The following is a 14900-nucleotide window of genomic DNA, read 5'->3' as shown; positions in this document are numbered from 1 at the left end:
GCTTTCTCCTTTCTCTCTGCAATCACCAGGCTGCAAAATAACCCCGCAGCAGAGGGCAGAACTGCCATCAACCTCCCTTCTCTCCGTAACGCAAAGGTCCTCTAACTCTCACTGTGCTGTTTCGGTTACTACAAAATTGTATTTTATTTTTTTCTTTTTAGCTTAAAGGGACCAGATCCTCCCAAAGCAAACCCCTAATGAAGAACGGAATACTTCCTCATTGGAGTCTTCAGAGAAGGGCAGGTAAATGACCAGAGAAAGGGAGGAGGGAGCCAGCACTAGTGGCTATCAAGAACCTTTCTTCAGGCTGGGGTCAGACAATCAAAGGGCCACCGACCCCAATCATCCCCTTCACTTACTGGGCACCGTGATTTAAACACACAGTGAGGCAGCTAAATTTTTTTTTTCCTGAATAAACTTTAATGCCACCCCTAGCACCAGTAATAGAAATGAAAGGAAATACTTCCCTGCTTAATCAGGATGATCACATGCCGAGCTGCCAGTGGAATTCAATTCTGCTTCGTGAAAGATTAGGGATCTGGAACACCAGATATACACCCCAATGGAATCTAGGACCAAGCTTCCATCATGGGTCACTAAGCCCCTGCTCGTCCACCTCAAATCAGAGGGGATGGTCCCACCAGAATCTAACAACCCCCTGGAAGGAACTGGAAAACTTTCTTTAAATTTGTTTTATTCCTACTCCAGACTGCAGTATTTCTCTGGAGACAGAGAAATACTGAGAGACTACAGGTGGCACACTAAGTTATATAGCAGTGTCAGTGAAACTTTTCTCTGTCTCCCATCTGCTGGCAATGAAGCAAAACCCAGGGTATGAACAGGAATGGGGTGTGGCATGAATGAATAGATGGGTCGTGTCAGCATCTACATGGCAGAGCAACCCCGAAGTACATGGAGATGGGTCGCTCTAGGTCTCTTTCAGCAGCAACAATGTAAATGCAGACCATAAATCACTCCAATGGCTTTATGCTAGTGATGTACTCATGCAGGTATATATGCTGTCTAAACCAGCCCTATTTTTTTTTTTGTTTGGCTATTACAGGACTCAAGTTTGTTGCTTTATGCTGTCCTACCTGTTGCTTATCCTGAAGCGTATTCTGGGCTGTATCCAAATGATTCTGAAGATCTGCTCTCTGAGCAGCTTTGGCTGCTTCCGCGGACAGCAATAACTCAGTCTTTGCTTTTAGCTGAAATCCCATTAATAAAAAAAACCAAACATTTCATGAGTCAAGCTGTTCAGCATGCACATTTTTCTCAGAATGTTCAGTAAATACTACAAATGGTATCTTAGAGTATTAGAAAAGTCCTATAAAGCAGAGATCCTGGCTTCCTCCAGCAGAATTTAAGATTTTGTGAGTCAGCAAATTCTACAGACTTTTCAAAATTCTGCAACAATTATGTGGCAAATTTGCATAAAGATTCATATCTAACTATGCACGTGTCAATTTTTTGAATAAAAGCCATTTGCATTTTTAAATATTTAAGCTATATACAAATTTAAAATTTACCAAATGCAAAAATCAATTTAACATGTTAAGATGTAAGTTACAAACTTAACTGTTATATGTCACTTGTTTTGAATTGAAATAGTGCAATGATCCTTTCTATATTTTCTTGATAAAGGTATTATTGTCTTTCCAAGTACATGAGCTTATGTATGCTGAAAATGCACTCAGCATAGGAAAATTGGTTCTTACCTGCTAATTTTCATTCCTGGAATACCTCAGATCAGACAAACCAAGTGGGCTTATGCATTCCTACTAGCAGATGGAGGCAGAGAATAAAACTGAGGCACTGCTACATATCCAAGAGTGCCATCTGCAGTCCCTCAGTATTGACCTATACCCAAGCCAAGATTATCTAACCCCAACCTCCAGGATCTCTTCCTCAAAAAAAAAAAAAAAAAAAAAAGCTGGGGCACAAGTTGCAAACTCCCAACCAAAATGACCCCAGAACTAGGGGCAAGAAAAAAAAAGTTGAGTCTCAAACAAGTAAGAACTATATTCAATATTATTCTGCAGCACACAATTTAAGTATGCATCACCAGGAGCATCCAGAATCAGGAGAGGTCTTTCGAAAAGCATTTTAATGGGCCTGGAATCTGGACTGATCTGGGGTATTACAGGAATGAAAATTAGCAGGTAAGAACCAATTTTTCTTTCCTTTTCATACCCCAGATCAGTCCAGACAAGTGGGATGCACCCAAGCCCCTCTAACCTGGGTGGGATCCCGAAAGACTTGCATGCAGTACACTCTCAAAGAAGCCCTCTTCTGGGGCCCTGACATCCAAACGGTAATGCCTGGTAAAAGTGTGCAAAGAGGACCAAGTTGCCGCCCGACAAATTTCCTGCAGCAAAGTGACACTCGCCCAGGAGGCTGCCTGTGCCCTAGAAGAATGTGCATGCAATCCCTCAGGGTTCTTTACTGATATAAGCCGGAACTATCGCCTCCTTCAACCAATGAGCAATTGTACTCTTAGCCGCTTTGTAACCCTTTGGTCCACTGAACACCACAAAAAGATGGTCTGAGCACCGAAATCCATCGGTCACCTTGAGATATGAGAGGAGAACCCGACACACATCCAAAACATGAAGCTCCCTCACATAGGGATCATCAGGCATCAGGTGAGAAAATCCTGGCAGCTCCATCTCCTGGCTAAGATGAAGACGACACTATCTTGGGCAAAAAAGGAACTGCCCGCAATGAGACCACCTCATCAGAAATTTGTAAAAAAAGGCTCTTTGTACGATAAGGCTTGGCGCTCAGAAATCTGTCTTGTCGAGCAAATCGCCACCAGGAACACAGTCTTCAGGGTAAGATCCTTCAAAGTAGCCCTTCGCAAAGGTTCGAAGGGAGGACCACACAGTATTCGCAGGACCAAATTAAGATTCCAGGACGGACAAAGTCTATGGACTGGAGAACACAAATGCTTCACTCCTTTCAGAAAATGCACTACGTTCGGATGAGATGCTAAGGGTCTTCCCTGCACCCTCCCTCTGAAACAAACCAAGGTTGCCAACTGGACTCGGAGAGAATTTTAGGCCAAATCCTTTGACAAGCCCTCCTTCAAAAAGGTCAAGACCTGGGCAATGTTCGCATACAAAGGATCAGCATCATGGACCCCAAACCAGGACTGAAACACTCTCCAGACTCTGATATATGGCAAAGAAGTGGAGGATCTTCTAGCCTGAAAGATAGTAGTAGCTATTGGCTTGGAATATCCTTTCAAGCAGAAATGTCACCTCTCAAAAGCCAAGTCACTAGACAGAAGTGATCCGCCTGCTCTGACAAGATGGGTCCCTGACATAGCACTCCCCTCAGGTGGCTTAACTGAAAGGGCCCGTCTACTGCTAGGTGAACCAGATCCTCAAACCACGGATGGCACTACCAGGATCACTTGTTCCTGATGCCACTCAATGCAGCGCAACACCCAACCTATGAGCAGCCTTGAAGGAAAAACATAGCTGGAGCCTTTCTGGCCACGGCTGAACTAGGGCATTGATCCTTGTGGAGCCAAACTCCCTTCGGCGGCTGTAAAACTTGATCGTCTTGGCATTCTTCCTCATTGCCATGAGATTGATCTGGGGTTCCCCCCAGCTGCGCCAAATAAGCACAAAGGCCTCTGCTGACAGCTCATTCTCCCGGGTCCAGCTGTTGACTGCTGAGATAACCCGCCTGCACATTGTCCACCCCTGCTACGTTAGAGGTTGCAACTGCTACTAGATGATGTTCCGCCCAGGCAAAGAGTTTGTGAACCTCCTGAGCCACCAAGTGACTCTTTGTTCAGCCTTGTCAACTGATATAGGCCACAATCGCCACATTGTCAAGCACACACGTACCGCCCGTCCCTGAATCCGAGGAAGAAAGAACATAAGCACCCTCTGGACCGCCTTTGCTTCCAGACAGTTGACTGACCAGGATGCTTCCATCTGAGACCACTGCCCTTGGGCTATAGATCCTTGATGTATCACTTCCCAACCGCTCAGACTGGCATCTGTGGTTACTACCACCCAGTACCCCCAAATCCATTCCCTTCTCTAAATTAGACCGCGACAGCCACCATGAGAGACTGGACCTGGACTCCTCCTAGAGCGGTAATGGCAGCTGAAACTCCTCAGACATCAGATTCCAACGGGACAGGAGTGCCGTCTGAAGTAGACAGTGCGCAAACACTCATGGCACCAAATCCAGCGCAGAAGCCATGGATCTTAGCACTTGAAGATAATCCTAGACCTTGGGGATCGACAGGTTCCTCAGCCGAACCACTTGTGATTGCAACTTGAGCACCCTTTCCAGGATAAGAAACACCTTGCCTAACCGGGTGTCATATCATGCTCCCAGATAATCCGAGGACTGGGGCGGCTCCAGATGGCTCTTCGCCCGGTTTATCACCCAGCCCAGGGTCTCCAGGGCACTCCATCACTCACTGAATGGAACACAGACACTCCACCTCAGACTTCGCCCAAATGAGCCAATCATCCAGGTACGGTTGACCACTATCCCTTTTCTTCTGAGGGCCGCCACCACTACCACCATCACCTTTGTCAACGTTCTTGGAACAGCAGCAAGCACAAAGAGAAGAGCTTGAAATTGAAAATGCTCCCCTAGTACTATGAAGTGTAGACATTTCTGATGGTCTGCTCTGATGGGACTGTGGAGATTGCTTGCGTAAGTTCCAAGGAGGCCAGAAACTCCCCTTTGCAATCCACTGCGATGACCGTTGGTAACATTTCCATCCAAAAAAGTGGCATTTGCAATGCCGCATTGACCCTTCGCAGATCTAGAATGGGCCAAAACGAGTCCTCCTTCTTGGGAACAAAGTACACGGAATACCTTCCCTGATTCTGTTCCTCTTGTGGCACTGGGAGCATGGCTTCCAATCGCTGCAGCAGAGTGTCCCACACCACCACCCACTTGCCGGGCGTAATGCTATGAGACACCACGAAGGAGTCTGGGGGGGGGGGGGGGGGAAGAAAATTCTAAAGCGTAGCCTTCCCTTATTTCCACCACCCACTGGTCCGAAGTGATTCTGGTCCACTCATAAAAAACGGGATAATCTTCCTCTGACCGCCACCAGGGAGGAGTGGACCAGTTTGCCTTCATTGGACAGGCTTCACACCTCCAGAGCCCTGCCCGGAACTCTCTCTGGCTGGTCTATGGGTCCCTCAAAAGGACTGCTGCCTTCCTGAACCCTGCTTCTGCATAGATCCTGAAGAACACCTGCAGGAGCAAAATCTCATTTCATGGAAACGAGTGCGAGGCAGGAAGATCTTATTTCCCTTAGCTTTGGGAAACTTATTCCCTCTAGAATTTGCCATATGCTTCATCAGCTTCTCTAGATCCTCCCCAAACAATAACCTTCCTTTGAAGGGAGATTACAAAGCTGCGCCTTCGATCAAACATCTGCCAACCAATTACATAGCCACAGAAGCCTTCACGCAGCTACCTAGGACACTATATTCCTAGCCAAAGTACGAAGTATATCATAGAGGGCATCGGTCACATAGACCACCCCCGCTTCCAACAGAGCATCCTGGCCAGGTTCCGCAGAGATTTCTGCTGCCTTCATCTGTGTGTTCTGTACCCAGCACAAACAGGCCCTCTGCATTAGACTAGTGCAGACTGCAGCCCCTAAGGCTCAGAGCAGAGACATCAAACAGCCTCTTCAACAGGATCTCCAGCTTCCGCTCCTGGGCATCCTTCAAGGCCGCGACCCTGCCACAGGAATCATTTTCTTTGTGACCACAGACACCGCCATATCCACTTTCAGCAGTTTCCACAGCTCTAACGTGTCCTCCGGCAGGGGATAAAACCTGGCCATAGCCCTAGCCACCTTCAAACCAGCTTCTGGGAAATCCCATTCCCGGCCAATCAGCTTCTTTACCTGCTTTGGCAAAGGGAATGCCCTCTGAGGTCCATGCAGTCCCTCCAACACCGGATTTACCCCTTCATTGTCTGAATCCTCTTGTGCAACCTTAATCCCCAGCTCCTCAGGGATAAGAGGCCGCAATTCCTCCTTACAGAATAACCTGACCAACCTCGGATCATCCCCTTCTGACCGAGGGACCTCCTCCGCATTCAGGACCCCAGCGAATCAGTCTAGGTACAGATGCCCTGACCAGAGCCCTGGGTCCACCTGCGGATCACTGCACTGCAGATCAGCACCATTGGAAACCTTGGAGGAAAGATCCTCCCCTCGTGGATCGATCTAGATCCTCCCCTCGTGAATCGATCCAGATGCAAAATGCACTCCCATCCTGGGAGTCGCCTCAGCCCAAGCCTTCTTAGCCTTGCCTCAGATAGTCTGAAAAGCTGGGCTCTTCATCGCCAGCTCCAGTCTGGCGAGATAGGCCTCATGCATTAATAAAACAAAATCCATGGAAAATCCACAGTGGTTTCCCCTGCTCCACGGGCGCTGGGAGCTCCCCTGCATCCGCTGGCATATCTCCCCCTCCTCCAAGCCCCTGATGCACAGAAGAAAGCAGGAGAGGGGAGTCCCTACCTTCCCCATCCATGTCAGGGCTCCTGCTATGTGGAGCTAAAATGGCCACCGTCTTTCACCCCCCGGGGCCTCCTGTACAGAACCTGCAACATGCGTGCGTCTGCCCCGTGATCCTTTTGCCGAGGCTCCCTTGCCTCCAGAGACATAGGCAGGGCAGAGAAGGGCCACACTGAAGCGAGAGCACTTCTCCCCCACAGGTCAACAGGCTTTCCCGTGCTCAGCGGGAGACAACATCACGCACTATGCAGCTAGTGGCTAAAAATAACCCCAAGCAGGAGAAAAAGTTGCTGCCGCTGTCCCAGCTTCTGGTGCTGGAAAAACAGCCCCAACTGCACTGTTTCCTCCTCACCCTGATGCCGAGCCCACACACCTCAGGCGCTCCTCCAATGGAGAAAAAATAAACAAACAGTCGTCACAGCTTCTGAGCCTTTTTTTGTTTTTTTTAAGCTAAGCTCTTAAAGAAACAACCTGCTGAGCCATATGGAACAGTAAAAGCAAATGAAAATACTACTTTTCTGTTTCTGGAAGCTCCAGGACACTGCAGCCAGTCAGCCTGGGTGACAGGACCCCTGGCTTTTCCTCCCCCTGGAATCAAGGGTAGAGTCTGGCCAGGGATTTCCAACCCCCCGCTTGCCCTAACATCTCTGGGAGCTCCGTCTTCAGTCTTCTATCTTCCCTAAACTAATCTTATTTTAACTAACAAACTGAAGTTTGCACCTCTACCATCTGCTGGAGACAGAAATATTGAGGGGATGCAGGTAGCACTCTCGGATATGTAGTAGTGCCTCAGTTTTTGTTCTCTGCCTCCATCTGCTGGTAGGGATGCATAAACCCACTTGTCTGGACTGAGCTGGGGTATGAAAAGGAACAGCAGTTTGTCATTCTGGTAATTAAGCAGAAAAATACTACTGCATATACTGGGCAGATAGTAACAGACACAAAAAGGGGTTGAATAAGCGCAAATTTGAATCTTTTCAACAGTAGTGCCAGTCGAGGCTTTTATGAACTGAAATTAATGCCTACTCTGCCAGCTGTGGAGGACATTAGCAGCAGACTTCCAAAAACATATCCAATACTTTGTAGCTGGTATATGGTTGGCCACATATACAGATAAAAGAACCTTCATATAAAGAAGATATTCTTGTAAAGAGACAATCATCCAGTAATTATACCAAAATCATTTTTGGTTTGATGTAAGATCTTTGAGTGATCAAACATTCTAACTGCTTTCATTATCCATTTCAATTTCACCCCTTCAGGATAGGTAGGGAAGGGGAATGGAAGGGGAGGGACTGGATTAGGAAACAGTGCCTCTTCTCTCATCTGCTCCAACTTCAGCCTCATGCCCACCCCTCCCCTGTTCCCTACAGGCTGTTTAAGAGGGGAAGGGCTGGAACAGGAGCAGAGAGAAAGCTGAGACTGAAGGCAGGCACCCTGTAGCTTTCTTCAAATGACTGAACTAAGAGGCAGGGGAGGCTTAGGAAAGCTAATTGTGTAGCAAATTGCAAATTATGCAGTTTCTCCAGAGGCTGCAGAATTGTGGGAGCTAGAGACACTGCTTCTAATCTTATCAGCAAAGAACTAAAGTTTGCACATCGGAAGCAGAATGTCAAACCCCTATGCAACTGATTGAAAATATGTTTTCTCCTCCTGTGTTAAATTAAGAACATAAGCCCTGAAAGGTGAAATTGCTTCTTACCTGAATTTCTTTTCCTCTAAGGAAGGCAGGCCAATCCACACCAGTGGGTTATGCACTCCGATCAGCAGATGGAGGTGAAGTAAACTGACTTGCTGAAGTCACTGACATATAGCCCTGCCTCAAACATTAGCTTGCCAGTATCTCTAGAAAAGCCAAGCTGTGGACAAACTGATTATACTTGAACCATGATTAACAGTCAACAACTCATTACTTTCAGTAAAAAATATAACATCTTAGGGGCTGATTCTTCACTTACCAGTCCTTCAAACAACTCAGAACAAAGAACACACTGCATCGCTACCGAATAAAGGATGAACTGAAATCAAAATCAAATAGGTAGCCCAGTGCAGATTGTGAATTGGCCTGTCTTCCTTAGACGGAAAGAAATTATTAGGTAATGGAGAAATTACTTACCTGATAATTTTGTTTTCCTTAGTATAGACAGATGGACTCAGGACCAATGGGTATAGTGTACTCCTGATAGCAGTTGGAGATGGATCAGATTTCAATCTGACGTCAGCCCTAGTACATATACCCCTGCAGGAAGTGCAGCTCTTCAGTATTCTCCTCGAAAAGCAATTGTGGATATATATATGACTGAATAATTTGAACAACTTGATTAACTTTATAACTTGGTTAAATTAATTCATTTGAACTGGTTGAATTGGTTATAGCTGGAGACTGCCAGTGCCCTCAACCGAGAAACATCGACACCCGATAGGATGGGTGTTCTAGTTGGAGAAAGGCATGGCTTACCCGTGAATCATTCGCTGTCTGTGATTTCACTCGAGGATTCCATGAATAACGGCAGCCATGGGTGGGATGCTGAATCCATCTGTCTACACTAAGGAAAACAAAATTATCAGGTAAGTAATTTCTCCATTTTCTAGCGTGTAGCAGATGGACTCAAAACCAATGGGATGTAAAAAAAAGCTACTCCCGAACCGGGTGGGAGGCTGCCCGTGACCCACTTAGTACTGCCCTTGCAAATGCTGTGTCCTCTTGAGCCTGAACATCCAGGTGGTAAAACCTGGAGAAGGTGTGGATGGAGGACCTTGTCGCCGCCCGACAGATCTCGGCGGGTGACAGCATCTTGGTTTCCGCCCAGGACACCGCCTGGGCTCTAGTGGAATGGGCCTTGACTTGTAAAGGCGTGGCTTGCCTGCTTCTACGTAGGCCGCCTTGATGACTTCTTTAATCCAGCGGGCTATGGTTGCTCACAAGGCCACTTCCCAGCGGTGGACTCACGATGTCGGACCGGCCCGGGTATTCGCCGCCCAGGACACGTCACGTGGTCTGCCGAGCGCAGCTCTGTCACTGCCGCGCACGGCAGACCACGTGACTGGAGCGATCGGCCCACCGGAGGATGCCCGATCCCCTGATAGGCCAATCCGCCCCTGCTGCTTCCCCTTGCTTCTTCCCGCTGTGAAGGACAAATAGATGGTCCATCTTTCGTATGGATTCCGACCGTTGCAGGTATTGGACTAGGAATCTGCCGACGTTGAGATGGCATAGACTGCGAGATTCTTCCGAATTCTTATGCACATCTGGCGATGGTAGCGAGATGGTTTGGTTGAGATGGAAGTGACTCCAGTTTGGGGTCACTTGAAGGTGTGCGTAACTGGATGGTTCCCAGGGTGAGCCTGAGGAACAGCTCCCGGCAGGACAGTGCTTGTAGCTCGGATATACGACGGGCCAAACAGACTGCCAGCAGGAAGGCTTTCTTCAATGTTAATAGTCAGGGAGACAGGCCACGAAGAGGTCTGAAGGCAGTTCCTGCTAAGAAATCTAGGACCAGGTTGAAGTTCCAAAGAGGCCCCGGCCAGTTTAGGGGCGGTCTGATCTGCTTGACTCCTTTCCCAAAGCGGTAGACATCCAGGTGAGAGGCTATGCTGCTGCTCTCGCTTTTGGTTCCGTAGCATGACAATGCGGCCACCTGTACCTTGATGGAGTTGAGGGACAATCCCGTCTGTAGGGTGTTTTGCAGGAATTCCAAAATCGCAGAAATTTTGACCAAGCGTGGCCTGATGTCGCGGTCCTCACACCAGGCTTCGAATACTCTCCAAATCCTTATGTATGTTTGGGATGTGGAGAACTTGCGTGCTCAGAGTAGGGTGTCAATTACTGCCCCCAAGTATCCGCTCTTTTCAGGCAAGTCCTCTCAATGGCCAGACCGTAAGAGAGAATCGAGCTGGATCCTTGTGGAGGATCGGTCCCTGATGGAGCAGGTCTCTGTGTGGAGGTAGCGGGAGGGGGCTCCCAGTCAGCAGTCTTCGCATGTCTGCTTACCACGGTCTTCTTGGCCAGTCCGGAGCCACTAGAAGTACTGGTCCCCTGTGGTGTTCCATCTTGTGGATGATTGCGCCCAATAGGGGCCACGGCGGGAAGGTGTATAACAGAGTCTCCTGTGGCCAGGTCTGTACCAGGGTATAGATTCCCTGGGACTGGGATTCCTAACTGCGGCTGAAGCAGCTGGGCACTTGGGCGTTGGACCGGTTTGCCAGGAGGTCCATGGTTGGTGTTCTCCAACAGTTTACTATCAATTGGAATGCTGACAGCCTCCATTCTCCTGGATCTAGACTTTCTCTGCTGAGGTAATCCGCAGCAGCGTTGTCTTTCCCCGCAATGTGGACGGCAGAGATCTCTTGAAGATTCACTTCCGCCCATGACATTAGGGGGTCTATTTCCAGAGACACCTGTTGGCTTCTGGTTCCTCCCCGACGGTTGATGTAGGCCACTGTTGTGGCGCTGTCAGACATTACTCTGACCGATTTGTCTTGGAGTCTGTGACCGAACCGTAAGCAGGCAAGTCTGACTGCCCGGGCTTCTAGGTGATTGATGTTCCATCCCGACTCTTCTTTGTTCCATTGCCCTTGGGCAATTAGCTCCTGGCAGTGTGCTCCCCATCCTCGTAGGCTGGCATATGTGGTGAGCAGGATCCAGGTTGGTGAGGATAGTCTCATTCCCTGGCTCAGATGGCCTTCTTGTAGTCACCATCGTAGTTGGGTTCGATTCCATCATGATAGTAGTGAGCGCTGTAGGGGTCTCATGTGAGCTCTTGCCCATGGGACTACTTCCAGTGTGGATGCCATGAGGCCGAAGACTTGTAGGTAGTCCCATGCCGTGGGGCAAAGTTCGCTCAACAGGGTTCGTAACTGGGTCATCAGTTTTGATCTCCTCGTCAGTGACGGGATGACTTTGTATTGTTTGGTGTCGAACCGTACTCCCAAGTATTCTAGAGATTGGGAGGGCTGCAGACAGCTCTTGTTTGTGTTGACCATCCACCTGAGGCTCTCCAGTAGAGTTTTGACTCTGTTGGTTGCCTAGTGGCTTTCCTCTGGGGATTTCGCCCTGATCAGCCAATCGTCTAGATAAGGGTGTGCGCGGATTCCTTCATTCCTCAGTGTTGCTGCTGCCACCACTATGATCTTGGTGCACTTCCGGGGTGCAGTGGCTAACCTGAAAGGTAGTGCCCAGAACTGATAGTGACGGTCCAGGATTGAGAAGCATAGAAAACGCTGATGATCTTGATGGATCGGAATGTGTAGGTAGGCTTCCGACAGATCCAGGGATGTAAGGGACTCTCCCAGTTGTATTGCGATTATTATTACTGAGCGTAGGGTTTCCATGCGGAAGCGAGGAATCTTCAGGTGACGGTTGACCGCCTTGAGGTCCACGATGGGCCTGAACGTTCCTTCTTTCTTGGGAACGATAAAATAGATGGAATGTCCAGTATTTATTTGTTGTGGAGGCACCGGTGTTATAGCCTCTATGGCTAGCAATCTGGTCAGTGTAGCTTCCTCTGCCATCCTCTTGGAAGGGTTGTGGCAGGGGGATTCCACAAACTTGTCCAGAGGGAGGTGGTGGAAATCCAGGTAATATCCCTCTCGAATGATGGATAGGACCCACTTGTCCGAAGTTATCTCAACCCACCTTTGGTAGAATAGGGCAAGTTTGCTCCCTATGGCTTCTTCCTTTGGACGGGTCGGCTGATTTTCATTGTGGGGTGCAGCTGGGGCCTGGACCCGAGCAGGCACCCCTTTTGTTGTGCTTGTTCTGAAAGGACTGGCTCCTGCCTGTGGGGCGAGCCACTTGATAGGTGCTTCTGTATGGGTTGAAGCGCTGTGATCCTCTGCCCCTGGAAGTTCGGGGGAAGGGTCGCTGGTTTCTCTTATTCCGGTAGTCGCAGCAGTGGGGATTCGCCCCATTTGTTGGCTAGCTTCTCTAGTTCTCTTCCGACAGGAGGGTTCCCTTGAAGGGCATCCTTGTGAGTCTCGTTTTGGAAGATGCATCGGCCGACCAGCTTCAGAGCCAGAGTTGTCTTCTGGCTGCCACGGCCGATGACACTCCTCTAGCTGTGGTGCGCACCAGATCAGAAGCGGCATCCGTGAGGAATGATACTGTTGGTTCCAGGGCTTCCCCCAGGAGTATTATTCCTGGTCTGTGATAAGCAGGTGCGTGTCACCATGGCACAGTAGACCGCGATCTGTAGAGACATAGCGGAGACGTCAAAGGACTGTTTGAGGATGGATTCCAAACGTCTGTCTTGAGCATCTTTGAGTGCTGCTCCTTCCTCCACTGGGATAGTAGTGCGCTTCGAAACCATGCAGACCATGGCATCCACTTTCGGACATGCCAGGAGATCTTTGGCAGTTGGGTCCAGAGGGTACATGGCTGCCAGAGCACGCCCCCCTATGAACAGAGTCTCCGGGGCATCCCATTCCAGGTCAATTAGCTGGACGGCATGTAATAGTGGGAAACGGCGGGAGGTCTGACGGAGTCCCTCTAGTAGGGGATTCATCTTAGGTTCCCCTGAGGCACTTGTGCCCAGGATAGCAAGCTCTTTCAAGCTGTTTGTGACCAGGTCTGGAAGCTCGTCCTTGGTGAAGAAGCACCTCATGGTTCGGTGGGGCTCTGTCCCTGGAGGGAGTTCCCTTCCTCCAGGGGTTCTGATTCCTCATCTGAGTTGTCTGTATCCCTGAAGGTGTGGCATCTGGGTGGTGGAATTACTTCCCTGGGCATAGAGGGTCCCAGGATGTTGAGGTCCTCTGGTGGAGGTTGTGGCCGTATTATCGGAGGCTCTGGTTGCATGTGGACGAAGGTATGCAGGCCTTTGAAGAATTTCACCCAGGAGATAGTTGCTGGGTCTAAATTAAGAGACGCTGTGTCCCTGGGGAGCCCCGTTTGAGAGTGGGTCCCGCTGGGAGACCCTAGGTCCGGTGTACTGTTTGAGGAGCTGGAACCTGGTACCGGCTGGGGAGGGCCATGGGCTGGATCCCCCAGTGCCTCCTCGCACTGTATACACAGGGTGGCGGCCTCCTCATGCTATGCAGCTCTAATGTAGCATGCTGGACAGAGGCCCTGAACCTTGAGCTTCTTTTCTGGTGGTGCCATGCCTTTGTGCATGTAAAATACAGTTATGCGCTCCGGTGCGTCGAAGTTCTGTGCGCAGGATTGGTGTGCGCGCAAGGTTTTTGTGCAAGCGACGACGTGCGCACAAGGTTTTTGTGCACGCGACAACGTGGGCGCAAGGCTCGCCTCTGCGCACGGGTCGGAATGGCGGACAGGGCGGCAAACAGATTAAAATGGTGACGGCGACCACGCGGACAATATGGCGATCACCTCGGAGGGTCTCCAGGTGGGAGGACCCTCGGATCTGACCGGGGTCTAGCCCTGCTAGGGCAGATCAACCCGGTGGCACTGATCCCGACTGGCTACCTGTGTGACTCCTCGAGCTTTGGAGACCGGAGACTTTTAAATAGATTTCTATCTTACCGTGTCTCGGCGCTTCCCGGTCTCGTTCCGGGCGGTCTCCGGCTGCGGGGGAGAGGGGAAAACACCTTCACCGCCGCAATCGAAGTTGCACCCACTGCCTCTCAGCCTCACCCGATGTCGGGGGCTAGGTCCCCGCCGAGGGTCAGTCGCTGGCCCAAGGCTTACCTCCGAGAGATCACAGAAATCACCTCGGGAATTCTCAACTGGGGGAGGGACACAATGGGTGTCACTGCAGGAGAGCGGGGCTTGTCTGTAGAGGTAAGATTTCTTCTGTTTTTGGGTTTTCTTTGTAAAATTTACTCTAACGCTGTGCTGGTGTGCATAGAGTCCCGAACTGCAGGGGTATATGTACTAGGGCTGATGTCAGATTGAAATCTGATCCGTCTCCAACTGCTATCAGGAGTACATTATACCCATTGGAAGTACCCTATACCCATTGGAAGTAATTTAACCTTCCTCTGCACTCAGGCAGGCCAAGCCACACTGATGAAATGTACCAAAGCTATTCCTGAAACATGTGGACCGCTGCCTGCTGTCCTGTCAACACCGCCCGTGCGAAGGCCACGTCCTTGAGTCTTATCATCCAAGCAGTAATGCTTAGAGAAAGTATGTAAGGAGGACCTTGCTGCTAACCAGCAAATTTTAATGGAGACAACTGAATCTCTGCCCATGAGATCGCCTGTGCTCTAGTGGAATGCACCCTGACTTGCCTAGCAATGGAACATTGCATCCACATAGGCAGCCATGATAACCTCTAACACACGGGCCGATACAGTACAGCAGGGGTGGGCCGGAATTGCCCACCCCTGCAGTACAATGTGCTCCGGTGGAGCGCACTGTTAGCCCGGGTTTGGACACGTGTTTTGACACGCTAGCTTTACCCCTTATACAGTAAGGGGTAAT

At 49.7% G+C, this 14900-nt stretch overlaps 1 protein-coding gene across 1 annotated transcript in view; it reads right to left on the bottom strand.

The window, feature by feature from the left end:
- EEA1 (early endosome antigen 1) overlaps positions 1-14900 on the bottom strand; it is a 372360-nt gene that overhangs the window by 145965 nt on the left and 211495 nt on the right. The window contains 1 exon segment of the mRNA XM_029601632.1: positions 1095-1208. Coding sequence (XP_029457492.1) covers positions 1095-1208 — 114 coding nt within the window.

This window comes from Rhinatrema bivittatum, chromosome 4 (genome assembly GCF_901001135.1).
Source record: "Rhinatrema bivittatum chromosome 4, aRhiBiv1.1, whole genome shotgun sequence".
Lineage (NCBI taxonomy): Eukaryota > Metazoa > Chordata > Amphibia > Gymnophiona > Rhinatrematidae > Rhinatrema > Rhinatrema bivittatum.
Note: the sequence above shows the minus strand (reverse complement) of the source record. Positions and strands in the feature narration are given on the sequence as shown.